This window comes from Daktulosphaira vitifoliae, unplaced genomic scaffold, assembly GCF_025091365.1.
Source record: "Daktulosphaira vitifoliae isolate Bord-2020 unplaced genomic scaffold, ASM2509136v1 Scaffold_1, whole genome shotgun sequence".
NCBI classification, from domain to species: domain Eukaryota; kingdom Metazoa; phylum Arthropoda; class Insecta; order Hemiptera; family Phylloxeridae; genus Daktulosphaira; species Daktulosphaira vitifoliae.
This window is the reverse complement of record NW_026099572.1, coordinates 69,431,757-69,455,477: the sequence shown is the minus strand read 5'-3', so window position 1 is coordinate 69,455,477 and position 23,721 is coordinate 69,431,757. Positions and strand designations below refer to the sequence as shown.

General features: G+C 27.0%; 3 protein-coding genes and 1 pseudogene across 3 annotated transcripts in view; 1 reads left to right on the top strand and 3 right to left on the bottom strand.

Moving 5' to 3' along the window:
- LOC126905915 (leptin receptor gene-related protein) overlaps positions 1–925 on the bottom strand; it is a 92,934-nt gene extending 92,009 nt beyond the window's left edge. The window contains exon 1 of the mRNA XM_050686077.1: positions 922–925. The gene's annotated coding sequence lies outside the window, so the exon portion shown is untranslated. The remainder of the gene's footprint in view (positions 1–921) is intronic.
- Positions 1–21,413, top strand: part of LOC126905770 (vesicular glutamate transporter 1) — a 33,488-nt gene extending 12,075 nt beyond the window's left edge. Inside the window, exons 3-14 of the mRNA XM_050685803.1 lie at positions 14,454–14,519; positions 14,596–14,765; positions 14,846–14,916; positions 15,827–15,913; positions 15,991–16,100; positions 16,165–16,282; positions 16,340–16,514; positions 16,576–16,862; positions 16,932–17,175; positions 17,258–17,385; positions 17,450–17,590; positions 17,665–21,413. Coding sequence (XP_050541760.1) covers positions 14,454–14,519; positions 14,596–14,765; positions 14,846–14,916; positions 15,827–15,913; positions 15,991–16,100; positions 16,165–16,282; positions 16,340–16,514; positions 16,576–16,862; positions 16,932–17,175; positions 17,258–17,385; positions 17,450–17,590; positions 17,665–17,847 — 1,780 coding nt within the window. The 3' untranslated portion in view covers positions 17,848–21,413. The remainder of the gene's footprint in view (positions 1–14,453; positions 14,520–14,595; positions 14,766–14,845; positions 14,917–15,826; positions 15,914–15,990; positions 16,101–16,164; positions 16,283–16,339; positions 16,515–16,575; positions 16,863–16,931; positions 17,176–17,257; positions 17,386–17,449; positions 17,591–17,664) is intronic.
- Positions 3,892–6,343, bottom strand: LOC126905810 (uncharacterized). The gene is made up of 8 exons (XM_050685885.1): positions 6,030–6,343; positions 5,881–5,964; positions 5,715–5,825; positions 5,181–5,323; positions 4,935–5,096; positions 4,635–4,865; positions 4,446–4,573; positions 3,892–4,383 (listed from the first exon to the last, which is right to left on the bottom strand). The coding sequence occupies exons 1-8, from the start codon at positions 6,195–6,197 to the stop codon at positions 4,172–4,174; spliced, it is 1,239 nt and encodes a 412-aa protein (XP_050541842.1). The 5' UTR covers positions 6,198–6,343; the 3' UTR covers positions 3,892–4,171.
- The window catches only part of LOC126905847 (pancreatic lipase-related protein 2-like), a 45,576-nt pseudogene continuing 35,131 nt past the window's right edge, over positions 13,277–23,721 (bottom strand).

Genomic DNA, 23,721 nt, shown 5'->3' with positions numbered 1-23,721 from the left:
ATTAAAGATCGGAGGCCGTGTTTACCCGGCAAAAAGGGTAGATTAGGGGCAGAAATCTCGTGTTTACACACTTCGTGGCATTTTCCGCTTTTCCTCTTGCGTCTCCTATCATCTCGACGATAGGAGACGTCGAGACAATTCGAATATTGCCTCGTGCCCGTTGATGTGTATGTACAGAGAACTTCTATATCGCCTCTTTCCAGATCGAATATCGAACAATAATTGCTTTTTACTAACCCCTTTATTATTTTCCAAACGAAATACGCTTACGTGAAATCGAGACAAATATAATTCGAGTATTGCGACATGAAAAAGTCAGCCGTAAGCAGTAAAGATTGCGTTTACAGTGTGAAGACGTTTAATTTATATAATAATACATGGCTACATGCGGGTCTTTCGCATCATAAACCTCGTGACAAACATAGTCGTCAACCAGCTTTATGGTCGACGACTTTAAAACCATTGTCAGGGAAGGGTGATCGGCGGCTAGTAGAAGAGCGCGTATCCATTTAATCTTGCAAATCGGTTTACAGGGGTGTGAAGTGGATCATGACGATACCCTTACAACCCTCTTTATCACAAATGTAATGGAACTCGGTCCGGCGCTTTACTATATCATAAATGACAAAACTTTACTTGAAAAATAATTACACTACTTTTTAATGTATATTAGGAAATGGGGAAACAAAAAACTGATAAGTCAATTGATCTACATTTTATGTAAAATATTTTTTGTTTCAAATAATTCTCTAAATTTCAAGTTTCAAAAAAATATCAAAATTTAAAATTTTATCATTATACTTATTATTCTATAATCATAAACTAATTTTTAACGTTTATCCTAATTATTCATAAAATGAATTGTTCATTTATATAAATTATGCTTAGGTTCCGGTACAAATAATAATATGTTTGAGTCAAGCTTTTAATTAAAATGTATAACATAGGAGAGGTGGACGTTTGTCGCCCAATGGGTAATAGCGCTTACGTTGATATTTGGCTTTTGAACTAACTTTATCAAATATTGCGAAGACTAACAAATTTTGTAATCCCATATTTTTTGATTTACGTTTAGTTATTAATAATATATATGCAAATTAATTTTTAATAGGCTATCGATCTAATCATACGGCTTGACTATTTCTCAGTTGTAAATACTCTATATTTACTTAATTAAATAATTCAGTTTAACTAAATTATAAACATTCAATATAAGTAATTTTATTTGTACATTGAAATTAAATATTTATAATCCTTGGCTATATAATTATAATCACGTAAGCTCCAGAAATCGATAATGTGCAATGGCGTTCACTAATAATTTTTTCTATTATTTACTGTTAATAATATTTTTCTAACGTTTTTATTCATTTTTTTAATTTTGTTATGATAATTTCATTTAAAAATGTGTTATTTTAAATAAACACAGATTTTATATTTGTCTATAGTTTGCTTATATTTTATAAATTATTATTTTTTTATAAAAAAAAAATAATTTTTTTAATGATGTATCAGAAGACATGAAGATATATATCAAATTGTATCATACTTTTAATTTTTTTAAAGCTGAATTTGGTTTTTTCTATAGCTATGACTAAATTTTAAGTTCATGGGTAGGATTTTTAGCAAAAATTAAACTTAATTCTTCTAAAACTAATTGACGTAAATAAATATCAACAATGAATATATCTAGCCATCGATTAATGCATACCAGGCTTTACCCTTAAAACATAATAAAACTATAGACGTAAGTGAAAACACAGTGGTGACGGTTGCGGCAAATTGAGTTAAAAAGAGTGCTTTGTTTGAAAGGCGGGACGGCGGCAAATGCTTTAACTGTGGTAGGCGGGTAACATGAATGTAAATGAGGTTATGAAACATTTACTGGCTAAAGAGTTAGTAGTGGAAACAGGGTAAAAGAGAACTCTAATGAAATTGAGAGGAGGACAAAGCATTGAAAAACTAAAAATCTCTTTCATGCTGAAGGGATAGTGTAATGGGAAGCTTTATAAAAATTGAAATGATGAGCTTCTAATCCAATCATCAGTTTCCGCGCCTATTTAATACTATAACAAACTCGACTTAACGTAATTAATAATAACTCGTAAAATTGCTGGAAATATTACTTTTATATTAACGTATATAATTTATTTTTCAATCTTTCATAGAAATAGATTAGAAATCCTTATTAGAAATGATTGATTTTTTAGAGAACTTTTATAACTTTCAAAATTGAAAAAATTATATAAAATGAACTATAATTGTTTTATTTAATCAAATCATTAATCAATTATGCAATATAATTAATTGGTTTAAGGTTGAAAAAATTACTAAAAATGACTAAAAAATTACTACATTTATTAAAAATGTATTTATTTTTTTATTATTAAATGTTTTGACAACAATGGCCATTAGCAACAATTTTTTTACTCAAGTGTTATTATATAAGTAAATAGATCTATATGAAAATTAATAATCTACTATTGTATAATTTAAAACTATTTTTACATTTTTTTAATAAATCTATAGATTTTATAAATTTAATAAGTTTAATTTTATTTTCTGGGTGTGGTCCGAGGCTTTCAGCTAGGTGGCGGTTTATTTTGAATAGTTTTCTGGCCTCTTGGTTTTTTCTGCAACCTTTAAAAATATGTTTGATCGATAATGGTGTATTACAAATTAAACGTTAATTAATAGAATGTATCTATTTATTATTTAAATTTATTTACATATTAAAAAATAAATGTGATTGTTGCTACACTGTGAAATAAAATCAAAAACATTATAAAAGTATTTAAGTAGATTCGTTTGATAGTTCTAGGTCGTTTATAGTACATTGGGTCGTAGTAAATAATTTACTAAGCCTAAACAGTATGTAACAAAAGGAGGGTTAGGTTTACAACCCCACAGGAATTGCCCTTCGATTGACTACATTTTTATTTCCTTTTCATAAAATAAGCCAAAATCTGTATCGATGTACTAAAATATTATACATATCATACATAGTAATTCAGTATAAATATGAATTTTGTTTTAAAAAGAATAGTATAAATATTTTCAGAGAAAATCTTTGAGAAGTACTAATATTACCAATTTATTAAAAAATGCGTGTTGTTAAAACTATACTAGTATACATTTTTCATTTTTATTTCTAATAATTAAATATCATTAGTTCTTAGTCAAATAATACGAATAAAATAAGTATATCGATCACTGTTAACTTGATACGTTTGAAATTTAATTTTAATTAAGCAGCATACTATGTGGTCAAAGAATATATGTACTCACCCTTTTGTGTTTCCTCCTTTAAATTAGACGACCTCCTATAGTTTCGGGACTACTGCTAACGTGCGTTAGATTGTTGTTAATATGCATGAGAATATCAGCACATCACGTGCTAAAATTGAAATAACGAGGTCTTGACATGATGATATTTTCTACTGGAGATTTTTTTTCTTTATTTTATAACGCCGTCTATGTTATTTTATTATACTTTGTTTTATCAATTTAATTATAATCCCGACGACAATGATTGATATCATCGAACTTTTTACAAATAGTTTTAATGCAAATTATTTTAAGAGCATTAATCACACTACTCATACTATCGTAGAATAAGGCGCCGTGCCGGCCGCGCCGCACAATTAGTCTGATGAGAATTTGCAGCATATCATGTATCTGCACCACTGTGATCATCATAATGAAGAATGATGTCGCGTTTACCCCAACTCCTTTATAATGATTATCACTACCGAAAAGTCTTTGTCAACTGTCTCAAGAACAGAGAAAACAAACAACTATAACTTAATTCCGTAACACTAAATAGTTTTCTTTAACAAATAATTAAAAAAAAAAAAATAGCAACCATTATGATTATAATTCTGTTCTCAATTTTAATAGCCTAAAATTATTTTTAATTACTATATCTAGTGACAAATGTTAATATAGCTCAAAAATTAATTTTTTTAAACAATTATTTTTAAATTACTGACTTTCATATATGACTAAAAAGTGTCTATTAATATTCATAAAAAAAAACAACAATTTTAATTCTTAGACTGTGATAAATTAGAATAGTGTACAAAAATAGTTAATTTTGTGTGAAATATATTCATGTACTTAATAATTTCAATACAAGAGTAAATCTGTTAAATCTGTTAAATTATAAATTTTATTTTTTACTATCCTGACTTTCAAAATCAAAGTTATTAAGTTTTGTTTTTCTTAACGATTCTTTGCTATATTGCCATTGAATAAAACATTTTCCTGGTATATCGTCAAAGAGACACTGTGCAAACTGTTCATTTCTTGTTATATTTTCTTTTTCAATTGAAAACCATCTTTGATTTGTACATTTGATTTCAATCGAGTGAAACTGATTATCTAAAAATTTAATTGGATTATAATTATTGATTGATAATAATTATTATATTTTAAACGTTTACCAATTCTTATTATAAAATTTATTTCTTCGGGAGTCCTACCATTCTCTCCAGTTTGGTACATATTAAAATCACTCCAGTCAATATTAATGTTTCTACCATTTTCATTACTCATATATCCATAAAATAGGCTTAAATTATTAGTGGATATTAGATAATTCAGTATCTAAATAGTTGAATGTAATTTACTACCGTGATAGAGAAGTTTTGCTACAAACAGCACAAAACACAACACATTGACCATTATTTAAAAACATCATAAACATAACATATCTGTGAATCAATGAATAATCTCTTACTGCACCAAAGCTTCTATCTTTAAGTGCCATGATATTTTTAATTTCGACTGTCGTTCCATGGATATTTACCTCAGCATTTATTTTTCCAATCTGTTCCCAATGAACAACTTCGTTTGTCTTTGATCTGTAATTGATCAATTTTATTTTGATTTATTGAATTAAATAAAATTAGTAAAACATAAAATGTGCATACTTTTTTAAAATTGCTTTCACAAATGTGTTGAATTTTTCTAGAGCAAATGATTCAGCAAATAACTCACTACTCCAATCTCGATTGAGTAACCAAACTTCATTTGTGCTTTGCCATTGACCATTGATTATTACATAGGTGCTTTTTGTTGGGTTGTCAACAAAACTGATTCAAAATAAAAAAAAATGATGATTAAAAATAATGTACCTAAATTGAGATTTTGTTATTGTTTGAAAGCTTTGACCTTACACCATTTCTCCTTCAAATTGAAATGTCCAACTTCGCAAAGGAATATTCATAGTTGCATCGGATTTATCCAAAGTAAAATTATGTTTGCTCTTAACTAAAGTATCTTCTAATACGGAAGTTGCCATAAATCCGATTCCAGGAATCTATGTACATTACAATTTGTCTCAAACCTAATTGTCAGCGCTTATAACTATTGATGCAATTATTTAATTTTTTTTTTTGAACATTTTTTAAAAACTAATTAAGTCTTCTTTGATTAAATTTAAAGTATACATTTATTATTAATTATAAACAAGAAAAAATAATAATTTATTATTAAATTCAAAATAGCTATTTTACAAACATTTTGATGGATCGATAACAATTTTAGACCAAGAACTAATTAAGTTACAAGGTTTTAGTACATTGAGTAGGTATGTAAGATAGGTACTAATGTACGTTTTCTCCGTCCGCGTTTTATACCTAATCATGTATTAAAATACATTTAATTCGACGACTACTTATTAGAAAATTAATTATTCAGTTTATGTTTACTTTCAGACAGACATATCCTAAGGACATTTTATGATCACTTCTCCGATCAATAGAAAACAAAATCCATTGGCCATCAGAATTGGTACCACCAAACCAAGTTGCATCATAACCCTAAAAAAATATAATTACAGTTCTCGCAATAGTTCAAAAACTATTTCTGATTTACGAGAGTGTCTCCTAACTTATGTGGTCCATCATTTTCATAAGTTTTTCCGTGCTTTGTATGGTAATCGAAATATTGTAAAAGACTCTAAATAAACACAAAAATGTAAATGTAATTAAAGTGGTTCAATTAAATAATATTTCATTACTTACTTTAACACTAGTAAAAAATAAATAATAGAATATATACTTTAAGGGATATAAAGGTCCTGGTAATTTGTAAAAAATGAAAAACGGTCCACTGTTGTTTCGAAAACGAATAGGAGAAAAAAATAAAATATATGTAATAGTCACAATGAATATTAGAACTAGCGACCACATCTTGTTCAAATAATTATTATTGGATTACTAATAGGTGTAATGAATTATTCGATTTATTAACATGTACTTAACCGATTATTTCGAGGACTCATTTTTTAATAGATAATTAATTTGTTATAATAAATCAACATTAATTTATCATTAAAGTTGATATGTTTCACTAAACAGTGCAAATAAATAAAAATAAATATCAAAATTGAATTGTAAGTAACACATACATACAAGAATCATTTATAATAATGATTTCAATAATTTTTTCGATTTACAAAAGTTTTTTCGCATAATCATTAATGACATGTAGATATTATAATTACGTTTTGTAAATAAAGTTGTATGAAACAAATCCGATTTTCATAAAACACGTAAAAATAAAAAAAAATACAAAGAAAAGTATATTACGATTGTGGCTTAAGTGGCTTATTTTTGGAAAAAGAACGTGATCACCATACTATAAGATGGATGAATCACAGTGCTTTTTTTCTCCCCTACGCACATTCGTCGGTCTAATTCAATATTTTCTTTTTGTCCATGCCTTATTTTATACAAATAAAAACAAAATCGTTTGATACACAATTGAATGAAATCAGCTTACCAAAAATATGTATATTTTTTGTCTTGTTATAACTATAATAATTTTTAGTATAAATCTTAAACAAGCAAATAATTTATAATTAAATGAAATTGTATATACTATTAATCGATATTAAAATGATATAAAATATTATAATTTACAGTATTTTTAATTGTAAAGCGATATACAAAGTGGCCCAGCATTCACTGACAACTTAAATAACTTTTGATCTAGTTAATATTTTTTACTGATTTTTTTTTTTTTTAATAGAAGTTATACGTTAGGTCTATAATTATATCTCAATAATTTATATTTTTACATTGTTTTAAATATTAATTATTTTTCAATTTTTAATAAAATGTAAAAAAAATCCAAAATAACTATTTTTTAGAGAAGATTTAAAAAAAAAAATTTTTGTTAAAAAAATATCTTATTAGTATTCAATATTAAATAGTCTGCATAATTTAAAGTTTGTGAAAATTTGAATTTTAATGTGTTATTTTACGGTATTAAACATTGAAATACGTGTCGACACAAGGACAGAAGAAAAGTAAGATAAGTAGTTTTATCTCTAATGAGATAAAATACTTCTTAAATAATAAGTATTGTTCGTGTTTTTATTTGAACTAAAGCCAGTCATTGGAACGTTAATAATTTTCATGGAAAAATCCATACTCATATCATATTTAGTATGAAAAGATGGTATTTACTTCTATTCTTTTTAGTTTCGATGCGAAGCTGAGAAGGTATTAATTTTACATAATGTGTTTATTTTTTTATGTCTGTCACTACTTTTCTCAGCTCTTACTGGACCGATTTTTCTCAACGATATGTCAAAAGATCACAAATCGTATCTCATTAAATACATTACCCTCAAAAATTAAAAATGATGCCCTCGTTTTCCATAAATACTGAAAATGCACTCAATTTTATAATTTTTAAAATCGGTAAATTTCGACTTTTTTTTTTTAATCGCCATAACTTATTGAAAAATGAACAAATCAAAATAATTCTTTTTTATATTGAAACCTTAGATATTTTCCTTTCATTTTTAATAATTTTTTTAAAAATCTGACCTTTTACTTGCCCACAGGAGGGAATTCAATATTGCACTTCTGCACAAAAATTTAACTTTTTCAACTTAAGTTTTGAAAATGTTATGGAAATACTCCGAACTTCAAACATATGTGAAAATAAAGATTATGTTATGTACTAAATGTTGAAAAAAAAATTTCTCCCGACGACTTATCTACTATGTGCAAATGGTTGACGCAGTTAAAAAGCATGCTATTTTTGTGTTAAAATTCTTGGTATTGTATTTTAAATTATTTTAAAATACCTTATAAGGGGTACACTGATTTTACTCAATATTATATAAATCTAATTGACATAGAATATAATGTTAAACTTATTTCAATTTTTTTTTCTTTGAAGTCAAAAAAATTTATATTAACATTTGAATCAGCTTAAATTGCTAATTTTATTAAAAAAACTAATGCGACGAACGTTTGTCGATTCAGTAAAAATCTATGCCTATGATTTTTTTTGCATATTTCTGTAATTATATTTGAGTTAGAATTTTGCTTTTCAATTACCGTTTTTTTATATAAGGTAGTCAGCGTTTAATACCGTAGAATTAATACAGAAAAATTCAAATTTTTACAAAATTTAAAATGTTACAGAAAATTAACTACCAAATATCAATGAGAATTTTTTTAACCAAATTATTTTTTAAATATATTCTAAATTATGGCTAATTTGAAATTTTTCATACATTTTAAAAATTAAATATATTAATTATTAATTAAATGATTACTATAACCATCAAGTATATTGACTATTAATAAAAAAAACATTAACTGGATCAAAAGTTATTTACATTTAAGTGAATGCAGCGCCACCCTGTATAGTAACGCAAATTAAACATTTCATAAATTCAATAGTATACAATTTTTGAAGATTATTTCACTTATACTTACATGTAATTAAGTAAACAATCAATTGTGAGACGACAGATGTCGATTTGATGTTTAAATAAAATAATGAATATAAATGTTTTAAATAAAGCCATCGAAGTGACTTATTTTGTTAAGAGAATATCACAAAAATATATTTATATTTCGGAATAAACGTAAAGAACTACATAATTATTCAATATTCAGAATTTTATCAGCAATGAAACTTAAGATCCTGTATGAATAGTTATGTTGAATTTTATTTTATTTTTTCTAATATCAATATTCATTAAATTCAAATGTGTGTTCCTATCCTAACCTATCATCTGATCAAAAAGTAAATACTTTTATAAAAATAACTTTCACTTTTCAATGTTTTAAATGCTAGTTTTTACATTTACCAAATCAATTGAACAATTTTGCTTCTACATACTATAAATGCATTCAAACAATGCATGATAAATGCGTAAACGTTTCCCTACATCAACTGTAACAACAGAAAATTAATCACGCTAATGGGCTCGACGACATAATAATAACTTACCCTCAATGTAGCCGATGAGCTGGATAACAATTCCTTAGCCTGATGACAGTAAACATGAATGGTAAAAACGTTGCTTTTTGGGTTATGTCTTACTGTTCGTGATACAATAGTGTGTATCTTAATTCGTTGAGAAAATTTAATGAAATTAAATTCAGAGTTAATTTTAGTTATTTAACTGTACAAATAAAAAAAATTATAATATTTATTGTAAGTTACATTTTACAAATTAACTGAGCTAAATATTATATTACATAAACTATATGCAATAAAAAAAAAATTTCATTGAAATATTGTTTGTTATTCTTCAGTAAATTATGATTATAGTAATTGTGTGCGGAAGTATGTTCTCATGGAAATAAATGAGCCGAAAAGCGAAATCAATTATCATCGACGACGCGATGGTACTCCCTAGGGAAATCATTGACATATATAATCTCATAGCAACAAAAAAGAAGGACATTATTTGACGCTTATAATCCCCAAACGTTTGAAAAGACCGAAGATTGAGCATCTTGTAGACGCGCTTTCTTACAATTAATAGGAAATTTGCGGTAACATTGGATTTGCTTAGTGATTTTTTCACGAGTATCGCATATTAGTACATAGTATGAATTTAAAATGTTTAACTCTTAGTAAACTTCAGTGAACATCATTGATTTTGTGAGTTGTACTGACTAGATTACCAGTGCACATAATATATTTTTAAATTTAGATATCTTGTTTTCTTGTAAGTACAAAAATGTTCTGAAAACAAAGGATTCTCGATAATATCATAAATAATTATTACATCATTTAAAATGTTCATGTTATAAGTATGATAGTTTTGTGCATCAGATAAAACTTAATAGAAAGATTTTATCTTTCATGGTCTCCAAACAAAGAGTAACGAACTCACAGCAGTCTCAGAGACATAAATCCTTTTATATAAAATCTGTGACAATAGTATTCTTTGAAAAGATTTGCGAGTTTTTTCCAATTGACCAAGACCAAGAATATGTCTTTTGTGTCAAGGCCAAGAATTTTCAACTTTAACAAAAACTGTCCTTATTTTCTTTCCTCATTAATCACTACCATTTCCGATCTCGTTTTCCATTATTTGATTAGTGGTCGGTCAACCAAAGAAATTCATTTAATGACTTTTTTTAATATTTTTATGACTAAATCGATTTAATAAATTCAATACTATGATTATATTTTAATAAATTTATTCAAAAATAGAGTCAATTTTGATTATCAATAATTAAATTACGATATAAAATTCATTTAATTTTAATTTAAATATATTTTTATAACAAATTTTTATGTTAAATGCGCTATACATAAAAAAATTTTCTGTCATTTTATATTTACATTTTAAAGCGTATATATAGAAATACTATAAACAAAATTTTATACAAAAAATTAGCAATTTGACTTAAATTATATGAATTAATATTATTTTTGGAGAATTTTTCAGTGTTTTATCTATTTTATTATTTGTAAGACATAACACTCATAGGTTCATTTAAACCTTTTAAAAATTTATGTGGTTGCAATATTTAACAGCTTTCATTTTATTGTAAATAAGTGTTCGTTTTTTATTTTAATAAATTTAAATCTTTTGTATCTTTATTATGAAAAATTGAAGAGATGACAATAAAGATAATTTGCTGTCTTCTAAACTCTCATATTACAATAAATTTTTCTGATATTTAGAATTACTTCGGAAACACTTTAATTTAATATGAACTCCTATGTTTGTTCATTTTTAACTTTGTTCGTCGAGCATAAACTGAATACACCTTTTTATTGCAATATTCTTTTTAGTTTTTATGAACTCGGAGACTGGTGAAACCAATATAAGAGAGTATTATCGAGGTTTCCTTTTGTGTTGCTATACCGTCGCTCGTATTAATATTCGGCAACATCCCTTGAACGGCGGCTGTCACTCACCGCCAGCGTTCAGTCAATAAACTCCAAAGATTTAATAAACTGCCGTTCTGCAAAGGGACACCACCCCTCTCTTATAATGTTTTGTGTATGTTTGCTTTTCACAAATTACCGAGTCAAATTGATATCGTTTGAAGTGAGTTTGACGGTGACTGTATTCGATGCAGTCGTGTGGTTGGAGTATTATTAATTTACATGTATATAAGTTCAATAAAATTAGGGGTGTAATATAGCAATAACTAATAACCGTAAACTATTACATTGGAAAATTTACATTAAGATATTTTAGAGTATGAAATTTATATTTGTGATGTAGCTAATTAGTTATTTAGACAATTTTTAAGATTTTCGGTCTTCAAAATTTTCACAAAAGGTAATATTTTATTTTAACTTATAATACATAATTATTAAACATTCTTTATCAATGGCATTAATGGGTTTTTTTTTAACTTTAAAACTCAACTAAATATATTTATTTTGCATATATTAACACGTGTAGTTGTGAAGAGTTAAAAAAAAAACTATTCTCACTCTTCTTATATGAACAACATTTTTATTTCTTAACAAAATATCAAATGAAAGTGTATATTTCTAAACTCAAAATAAATTATACTAATGCAGTTTAAAGCTTTTGGTTTGGTTCCATTGATTATGATTTTGTATAAAATATTTGCATATTGTTCACTTACTTTTATTATTTATATTATAAAATTTATGTATAATATAATATGAATTTACTACTCGCATTCATTAATTATGTCAATGGTTTCATTAACTGCCTAACATCATCGTTAACCGGCACTCATGATTGTTCGGTTTTGTTTTAAATTGCAGATTTTGTAGGTATAATCCCCGTGTAAAATCTAACTGGAACACGTGCGCATTGTTAAATATCAAACGTTTTGTACTAATTTTATAGTATCAAGAGGTATCAAATTTTTCGAGTGGTATGAGGTACTTGAAAAACTGGAAAGGTAATAAAAGAACGAATCTCCGTGTAAGAGGATACTATATTATAAGCTCTCTTTCGTACAATGATGTTTCCACGCCTTTTGAACAGCATAGAGATATTCCCATGGGTGATTTAGTCGGCCACCTGGGACAGGGGTGGAACATCGCACAGATTGTTAGCGGTTTTACAATGATGTGACAGTGAATTTTTCATATTACCCACAGACAGTGTGTATATTATTGTTATTCTTACAATCTATAATGAGCTTGTAACTTTACAATAAAAAAAAAAAATAAATAAAATCTAACAATTTGATACGCCGGCGTGTATAGTCTATTTTAATTGAATATTAGCGACATGCGTCACGAATGTTAAGTTGACTGTAGCGAAAGAGTATTAATTTTTCATAGTTAAATTGAAGATTATAACAAACCGCATGACACGTTTAGGATAAAATATACTTAGAAGTTCATTTAAAAGCTCTTTACTAGGGTTGGTACATATCAACAATGATTTATACTCCGCAATAAATATTAGCTGTAGTACTGTTTGTTTACGCGCGGTCTCCATTTCTGATGAATGACGGTCCGGTGACACGTAGGTTCCATTTTCTAAGAACTGAATTATTGGAGGGTGAAAGGCACCTCAAGGGATAATAAAGAGAAATCGGCTGGTCGTCGGCGGTGACCGGTGGTGGTTTAGATTAGATGACGTGACAGACGTCGTCATTGTGTTTTGAACGCCGTTCGTATGGTTCAACTTTTTGTGGAGAAGGTGTGTATTCGAGCAAAGCAAAAGTCATAAATCCAAACGGTTTCAACGATAGATCATCAATCAAGCTGTCTTTGGTCGAGTGTCACATTTCAACAGAATCTCGCCACCATACGGATTGGATTTCGATTATTTACTTACCTGTCCCCAATGTTTAGGGTGCGAATTTTAGGCAGATAAAAATTTACTTTCCTATCAGTTTTTTGGTTGTTAACCTCTCCCAAATATTTCAACAATTTTATTTTACGTAAAATTAAGATTTATATCTAAAATAGTTTAAAAACTGTATCATAATGTTATTATATCAATTACTCTATAAAGAGTTACTCAGCTTTAAGCTAGTCATTATCAGTTATTTAATCGCTGTAAAATAAGTAAATAAATACATTTTACGTTAAGAATTTATAAGACGTATCGCGTGTGATGGCACTACACAAGTTTTTCCATAGTATTGTTGAAAAGAATAAATCTGGCGGAGCCAAGGTGTTTGGAAATTAATTGAATTGCCACGGTTATTGTGTGCGAAACTTCTCCCTATCAAGTATTAATCACTTGGAAATGAGTTGTCTGTCTGCCCACGACGTTGAGTGCTTCTAAGATAGGTACTCCAGACTTGTGGAATGCAGATGACATGACAACACCTTGTGACTTCATGTTTGCTTCACGACTTAACGTATAAATCCAATTGCACATCATAATATTTGCGACCTTGACGGGATAAAACATATTTAAATTAAAAAAATCGATAAATACTATATCATATACTTTGTCACAAAAATTATTTTAATTAATTTGAAACAACGTAGATTAAATGGAATGGATGGAAATATATTAAACACACATACAATTTAAAATAAAAACTATGTTTAATCGAAAACAATAAAAAAAAATGTATTACAAAAGTTTTATTTGAAAGACTTTTATTCGGAGAATTTCCAAATAAATGAAACAAAACTTTTTGAATCATTTTATCTGATACTTTTGTATTTTTGGTTCTGAAACTACGTATATTTCTATTCCCGTATTATTTATTCAGTTGAAAACAAATTCAAACCTAAATTAGCTATTATGACGTATTGCAAACACAATTAAAACAAAATGAATAAAATATAAGGAATCTCAACTTTTAATTCAACTTCTCGAAATAGCGTATAATTATTTAGCGTTAAGGAAAATGTATTTGTATTTTTAGACTTTTAAGAAAGTAAATTATCATTTACTTATATATAACTGACTTTTCGTTTATACATATTTCATTAAACATTGTATTTAAATAAGAATAGTCATTATCTGACATAATCTAACTATACGATTTCACTTCATTTTAATCAGTTAAATTATTCAAAATTAACTATGTTCCAAAAAATAAATATATTTTTCTTGACTTTACAAGGAAAAACTATATAATTGGGTCAATCGAAATTATGATTAATATAGTGACAGCGTAATTATTTAGTTATAAAAACTAAATCATATAGTTGAAACGACTATAAATTTATTTTGTACTCATTTATTATTCTTATATTATTTTTAGGCCAAATCAACACCAATATGATGAATTTGAATTCAACAAATCACATTTAGAAAAGTCTTCCATTCCGTGAGTTAAAATATATATTTTCTAAATAATTATTAGTTTTAGTCAATTTTATTTTTCAAAAATGAAATCATTTTAGTTATAAAGAAGATTACTCTGGAGATGCTGATGGCCGACCAGGTCTTCAAAGTCCTACCGAATCACTACCATCACCTGTCCGACCTCCACTTAGGCATATTGACCGTTATATTGCACCAGAAATTCCAAACCTGAGTAAACGTTATACAATAGCTGTATTAACATGCATCGGTAAGTAATTACATAGTAAGTTATAATATGTTGAATCTATATCAAACAATCATTATATATGTATATTTTTGTATAAATAGGATTTATGATTACATTTGGGATGCGATGCAACATGTCTATGGCAAAATTAAAATTCCATATAGATTCTGACGTGAGTAATATATAAAAAAAGTTTTATTTTAGTTTTGTGTCGTAGTTCAGCTTAAGAAAGACGGTCGACTTCAAATAAGAGAGACTGTTAACCAGAAAAATCGACAGAAAAAACGGACGAGTATTTCAAAAAAAGTGCAGGGACCGATAAGCGAGTTTTTTTCTTTTTTAGACGATTGTCTCGTATCACGTTGATGGTCATACGGTGGACAATACGCTTGAGCTTTTTGAGTTTTCACGGGTGTGATGCCGCTTCAGTTGCTTAATGTACCGTGAATCCGGTTGAAACGTTCGTCCCCCTTTTTTGGCAAGTAATGCGGTGCGTGTGTCCGATGACGTTGGTGACGACAAAAGCAATTGCATTTTGTGTTTGTCCACCCTCTCCTCACCATATTTCGATTGGGTTGAAATATTGACTGTTTTTGCGGGGGTACAAAATGAAATTCATAACAGCGTGTGAAATATACATGAGGGTTATGCCGTTCATATATCGAGACATACTGTATTTACATCGGAATGCTCTCTCTATTACACTTAGTTACTCGTATACATGTACAGAACTATATTACCGCTTTATCGGACGTGACACGAACTTAGAAAATGTTGCTTATGTTTAACTTTCTTTGAACTCAGTACAAAGATAAAACTTAATATTTCAAATCGAGAATAACTAAAACGTCTATTAATACGTTCACAATCTAAATACTGAAATTTGAATGCTTTTAGAAGAAAAATAAATATTCTAAATCTAAAAAACAAAATGATTTTCACGTATTTTTTAATTTGTGTTGTTTATAAAATGTACATAAATTAATTTCCATTAACTTGCGAATACTTGTTTATAATATAAAAAATATATAATAACTTTATAGCAGAAAAACTGTAATCTATACGATATTTCTTATTTATAGGATGATACATCAAGTCAAATAAATAATACGACTACAACAACAATACAGACTCCTTTACCGAAGCATATGACCATACACGAAACACCGGTGCGTATATCGAGTACACTTTTGAGCAGTATTTTGATATTTTATATTTATATGATTATTTATTTCACTTTGAATAGATTAATTGGTCACTAGGGTCATTTATCGCAATCGAGACGTCGTTTTTCTGTGGCTATTTAATAACTCAAATTCCTGGTGGTTTTCTTGCTTCTAAATATCCGGCTAACAAGTAATAGATTATATTTTAGCATAGTTTATCCTCATATAGTAACCACTCTATATTATACTTACAGAGTATTTGGAATGGCTGTTGTGATGTCGTCAATGCTCAACTTATTAATACCTGCGGCGACTGAAGTTCATAAATCGTCCTACGTTATTTTTATACGAACACTTCAAGGATTGGTTGAGGTATTTTAATATTCTTGTTATCCTTTCATTTTTTTTTAATTATTGTGAATATTTTAGGGAGTAACATATCCCGCTTGCCATGGTATCATGAGATATTGGGCTCCTCCTCTAGAAAGATCTAGACTAGCTACTATAGCTTTGTGCGGATCCTACGCAGGAGTGGTAGTCGGTATGCCACTTTCAGGGACGTTAATCGATTGGTTCAGCTGGGAAGCTCCATTTTTTGCTTATGGTAATAAATTTTCGATTTTTTTAAGATTACTATAAATATTTTAATGTTTAATTTTTACTAGGCGTGATGGGTATGATATGGTACGCTTTTTGGCTGTGGTTAGCCTTTGAAAAACCTTGTCTTCATCCAACTATAAGTGCTAAAGAATTAAATTATATAGAGAAATCATTAGGAGCTGTTAAGCAGTCGCCACCTCCAACGTTAACGAATACACCATGGAAAGAAATTTTTCATTCGATGCCTGTTTATGCTATCATAGTAGCAAATTTTTGCCGCTCTTGGAACTTTTATTTATTAGTATTATTCCAATCTTCCTATCTTCATACATTTAATTTTGAAGTATCAGAAGTAAGAATAATATAGCTATTTTATCTATAAAATATATCTTAACTATTTTTAATAACTTTATACTTTTAGGCTGGCTACATTGGAGCTTTGCCTCATCTTGTTATGACGATAGTAGTACCATTAGGAGGTTTGTTAGCCGACCATCTTCGTAGAAATGGCATTCTATCGACAACAGCAGTTAGGAAAATTTTTAACTGCGGAGGATTTGGCATGGAAGCCACTTTCTTCCTTATGTTAGCTACTGCCGACACTGCATTAACAGCTATGATCGCCATGACTTGTGGTGTTGCATTTAGTGGCTTCGCTATATCAGGTAAATGTTACAAATAGTAGCGTTCATTTCTAATCAAAATTAATTAAGAGTTTTGCAATTTCATTTTTTTAATAACCATCAGGATTCAATGTTAATCATTTGGACATTGCTCCAAAATACGCTAGTATATTAATGGGTATATCAAACGGTATTGGTACTATAGCTGGTCTCTTATGCCCAATAACTATAAATCTCATTATAATTCACAAGGTAAGCAATATTTTTTCAAACACATATTTACACAATGGTACTGTAATATTTTTTGATTTTGTAGACAAAAAATAGTTGGGCTGAAGTATTTATTTTGTCAGCTATGATTCATTATGTTGGAGTTGTATTTTATGGATTTTTTGCGTCTGGTGAACTTCAATCATGGGCAGAACCCAAAGTCGAAGAAGAACAACAAATGAACGAGGTTAGCTGATACTAAATAAACTTAACGTCAGTTTTGATTCAAACAATATCTTTTTAAACTTTTTTTTTAATTAGATGAATATAGAGAAGAAAAAGCTCCCAACTTACGGTTCAGTTGAACAAACCAATCTAGGCTATGAAAATACGCATCTTAAAGCTAGGAGTACCGAAATCGAGCCCGCTGCGCTTACTGAAAATCCTACAAACCCATTTCTAGCAAAACCTGCATCAACGAACCCTTTTGCGCCGGTACCATAAAAAACCCTATATTACATATTTTGTGAAAACTATACATATTATATATTTCAAGCAATAAATCATAATGTGCATTGTTAGAACTTTTTCCTTGTCTCAATTAGATTAAAATAATTCGATTATTTAATAAACTCGCATTTAGGAATTAGGACACTTATATGATATTATTTTGCGTAGCGTACCTTAACTTCAGATGATGTGTTAGTACTCTTTTAAGATACTTTCAAACTTTTTCATCGTCAGAATGTACTTGATGTGCTTACTTATTTCTGAATTGAAGTGAGTATTTATAATATTGATTATCTATTCTTGTGTATAAGTTTAATCTATTACAATTTGACAGTTTTATTCACTATAAATATTCAAAACAGTAGAATTTTACAATAACCATTTAAGTTGTAGTGCAAAATTTTTTTATTGCAATGTTAATTATGAATCCTCCACAATGAGCTCGGGGGTCATCAGGGTTCATTATAAATAAAACGATTTCGTTTTATCAATTTTTGATGGCTAAATAAAGTATAGGAATTTTTTTAAGCATTAGTATGTTATTAAAGTTCTAACTTCAAAAAAGTTCCATTAGTATTGGGGAATGAATCACCGTTCAAAACAGTCTAATCATTTTGTTAAAATTTTAAGAAAAAAATTAATACTAATTAATATAATAATTTCATGACACTTTATTTTATTTTTTCAAAAAAGACATTTAGTGTACTTACTAAATGATTTTGACTGATATTTAAATATAGTAAATTTTCAATATAAGTTATTTATCGATTATACGATTTAATTTTCAACAAATATTTTTGGATCGAAAATAGAATAATTAACATAGGTAACCATAAAATGATTTTTCTAAATCTCATTCTTAAATGTAATGAATGCCTTTTCAAAATTCGTCCTACTGTGATATGGATAAGCTAGCTACAGTCATCTAAATGACTGGTCTAGTTAACTTTTTTGTGAACTATATCAACTTATGCCCTAGTTGTATTCTTTATTGTTAATACTTAACTGATATTATAGGATTTACTTTGTGGTAAATGAAAAAAATACATTTAAAAATAATTGGTTTTATAGAGTTAATGAAAAATATACTTTTAATTTTTTTTTTTCAATATTATATTTAAGAATTAATTTAAATATTATGTCAATTAAAATAGTTATAACAATAATACTTGTACTTTATGTGTGTCACACCTCTATCAACTAACGATAAAAAAGAACTCTGTTTGAAATTTCATAATTATGTAATTTTATAATATAAGTTAAAAATTAGTATAGATATTAGAATTAAAATAATTTGGTTTTGATTGAGTAGTTTTTATATTATTTTAACGATGGACTTATTGAATTGATTAAGTTTAGATCACAAATATTAAAAATTAATTTTTTTGTGAATTAAAATTTTAACTAATTAATGTAAGTATAAATTTATCTAATATAAGTAGAATTTAAGGTGAGATAACTAATGAAAGCTATCTCAAGGCTGACATGACAATAAATTAATATTAATGCTAGGTTTAATATTAATGTTAAGGTTTTCATTGTTAATTTATTAAAAGGTCCATTAATTACCTAATTTTTTTGAAGTTTATTATTGTTTTTGTTGAAATATTTAGAATTGATTTGGTTATTTGTTTTTGTTACTAAATTTAAGATTTGTTATTTATGTATAACATAATTTTGTAGTTATAATTGTTTAAAATTAATTTGTTAAGATTTAATAATATTTCACACAAAATATTGAAAGACTAAAATTATAATGTCCTATTTGGACATTATTGAATCCAAAAATCCACCATAGAACAATAAATTAAAAATGTTTTATTATACATTTTGCATAATAAAAATAAATTAATATTCGATTATAAATCACTAACATAAACAATTATGTTTTAAAAACTATCTTAATAATTATATCTATGAATGCATGAACTAATTAAAGTACGTCATGATGTAAAATTCTAAATTTAAGATGGTTACTTTTGTATAAAGCCATTCAATTAATTTGATTAAAATTAGTACAACCACTATAACAGAGGTGGACTGCTCACAGGAACAAGGTGCCAATTACTCCTGGGGCGCTGTCTATAGATAGAACAATGAAAGCCATACCGTAATTCGGTTTGTAAAACTGATTTTAGACCTTCTATTTGCTTATATTTTTTCTTTAATGGAGTGATAAAAATATTTTATGAAGCGATGTGGGCCACCACAATTATTGTGCCTTCTGAGCTGTTAGCCTTTCAGTCCACTCCTGCGTTAGAAAAACTTAAGAATTCTTGAAAAATTCACAAAATATAATTATCAATTACGCTAGTTAATGAAAGATACACTGTTTTGAATTGTTTTTGTAAATTAATAAGGAACCTTAATTTAATTCAGTGATTTTAATGTTGCAATGTATGGAAAATACTTCACTTTTTTTTTTTCTAACCTATGTTGTATTAAATTTTATAGCGTGTATTGCTTAATAACACGAGTAGAGGTATAAAATATAAAACAATTTTTTTTACTAAGTATATTTTATTGTTACATAATTTAAGGTTTATTAAATTAATTAAGATCTTTAATACTCTATAAATTTTAAGATAAATTAAATCCCATTCAATATTTTTACAATTCTTGGATGTATACAGTTTTATTTTAATTTTAAATAAAAATTTAAGTACGCATAATTACAAATATAATGAAATTTCATAAAACATTGTGTTAAGAAATGATTATACACACTGGTCAACTAAAAATTTAAGTCCGGGTTTTAAATACATTATGGTTAACAAAATAATGTAGTATCTGTTTAGTTATATGGAATTTGTAGCATTTTATTCACAAATAAAAAAATACTAAATTTCCTTCATTAAATTAAAACTAATAACAATTTTTAAAATTCGCCAATATAGAATCAATTACTTTTTTCCCTACATTATATATATTTCATGTAATATATTAAATATATTTGGAGATTATGTAGCATACAAACAGATAATCTATGACACAATCTTATGTAATTATTAAATTTTTTAAAAATTATAAAATCAATAATTTTTAAAAAATAATGGTCGTTTCAATTTTATAGATTTAATGGAAACAAAAATTTATCATTAATATATAAACACAAAAAAAAACAATTTTTTTTGTTTACCTGTGTTATCAATAGATATAGAAATTATATTACATTAGCATTATATATATATATATTAGTAAAAAAGATTCAAGTAGCAAAAAAAAAATAAATACAATAAGATTAACTTTACTTTTATAGTAAGCTTTATTTATTTTTCTAGAATTGAGTGTAATTTAACGTTTGATAAATTGATACTACTTTTTCCTGTTAAGTATTACTAAATTGTTTTTGTATTTCTTCTTTTTAAAAATTTCTTATTGTAAAGTCTTATTGTATATCTAACTGACTTAAATTACCAACCAAATTAGGCGAAAATATATATACCTTAGTTTATACTAAATTATCCTAGTTGAAAATATGATATTACTAATAATGTACTTAATTAAGATATTTCAGCTTTATTGTGAAGTTGAACATGTTGTATTATTTATTTAAATAAAATTAAGTTTGCAACTTAAAAAAACCTCGTACCTAATAGTAACCTTAGTTTTTTTAATTGATCTATCCTAACTAGTGATTATCTTTTTATGATGTGAAGTTAAGAAGGTATTAAATTTACTACAATGTGTTTTTTTTGTCTGTCGCCACTATTTCTCATCTTTCGCTAGATCGATTTCATTCAACTATACGTTAAAAATTAACAAATCATATCTAGTTGAGTCTTTAGTTAAAGTTAAAACTTGAAAAAAATTATAGATAATAGAGCAGAAAATGAAAGTAGCAAAAATGAGAATGCTTAGATGAATGAATGGAGTGACTAAAGAAGATATCATAAGGAACGAACATATAATAAGAAGTATAGGTGTAGCGTCAACTGTGAATAAGATGAGAGAAAATTGACTTAGATGATTTGGTCATGTTATGAGGAGAGAAGAATCGGAAGTTGTTAGAACAGTTTTAGAAATGAATATTGTGGTAAGATGTTGTAGAGGAAGATCAAAAAAAGATGGAGGGATGTTATTGAATATCACATTCAATAATATATCGTATTATATCAATTCTAATATCACATAAGAATTGATGATTTATGCATAGATGATGTGAGAGATTACATAAAGTGGAAGTTTAGGTTAGGATTAAGGGTGGCTGATTCCAAGTATTTGAAATAAAGGCGAGGAAAAATAAGACGAAGAAAAAAAATGTATGTTTTATTTCAAAAATAATTGCACTAGTTTTTTTAGCTTCGATGCGAAGCTGAGAAGATATTAATTTTACTAAGATGTGTTTTTTTTTTTATTATTTTTTTTGTGTCTGTGAACGCTCAATCTCAGCTCTCGCTGGACTGATTTTAATGAACAATATGTCAATAGATCACAAATCATATCTAGTCAAAGAAATTACCCTCAAAAATTGAAAAAAGTTCCCTCGATACCCGTAAATGGGGTAAACCTCCAAAAAAATTACAAATTTAAAAATCGCTAATTTTCGAAATTTTTTCAATTTCTTTTATTAAAAACTGCCGTAACATTTTCAAAAATGAACATATGAATATAATTTTTTTTTTTATAGATGCTTGATGTCTATACTTATCATTTGGTATATTTTTTTTGTAAAGTTGACCCTTAAAAGCCTACAGGAAGGGTTTCAAAATGGTAACTTTTTTACAAAAAATTAACTTTTTCAACTTAACTTTTTAAAATGTTGCAGAAAGACTGACAATTTTATATATATCTTAAATTAAAGCTATTGTAATATACTTTAATTTGAAAAAAAAAAAATTTGACTTCTGGATTTATATATGGGGGGGGCTTCAAATATAAAAAATGCATATAGAAAGTAGAACTTTTTCAACTTAACTTTTGAAAGTGTTCCGGAAGGTCTGACACTTTTATATATATCTTAAATTAAAGCTAATGTAATATACTTTATAATGGTAAAAAAAAATTTCGGACTTTATTTTATCTTCATGGTGAAAACAGACATTAAACTTAATAAAAAAAATACGATTTTTGTAAAAAAATTCTTTTTTATATTTTTAACTTTATAATGCTATAACTTTTTGAAAGATGTATGGATCAATATAATTCTTTTTTTTGTAGATGCATGATGTCTTTACCTATCATTTGGTATATTTTTTTTATAAATCTGACTTTTTACCTGCCTACAGGGGGGGATTCAAAATGACAACTTTTTCACAAAAAATTGACTTTTTCAACTTAAATTTTGAAAGTGTTCCGGAAAGTCTGACACTTTTATATATATCTTAAATTAAAGCTAATGTAATATACTTTATCATGGAAAAAAAAAATTTCGGACTTTATTTTATCTTCAAGGTGAAAATGGCTACCAAATGCTATTATTGTGTGAAAATTCTCAATTTTATTTTTTACATTTTTAACATTATAATGCTATAACTTATTGAAAAGTGTATTGATCAATATAATTTTTTTATGGGAAATACTATTTTCTAATAATCTCTTTTTTATTCTACATACTTTGTCTTAATCAGGATATTAATAAGGAACTAGCAGTTTATGAAGCTTTTGGAATAATCCACCAATTTTTTAAAATTAAACACTATCTAAAGATTTGCATCGAAGCGTTTTTTTTTTATAGTGATTTTAATCACTGTCAGATATCATTATACTTGATTCAACTATGCCACGTCACCACTGTGCCGTGACCCTCCTGTGCTGGGTTTTTTTTTTATAAATCTAACCCTTTACCAGTCCACAAGAGGGATTCAAAATATTAACTTTTTTTTTTTAGTTAAAGTAAATCATTAAAATTAATTCAGTTCTGGATAT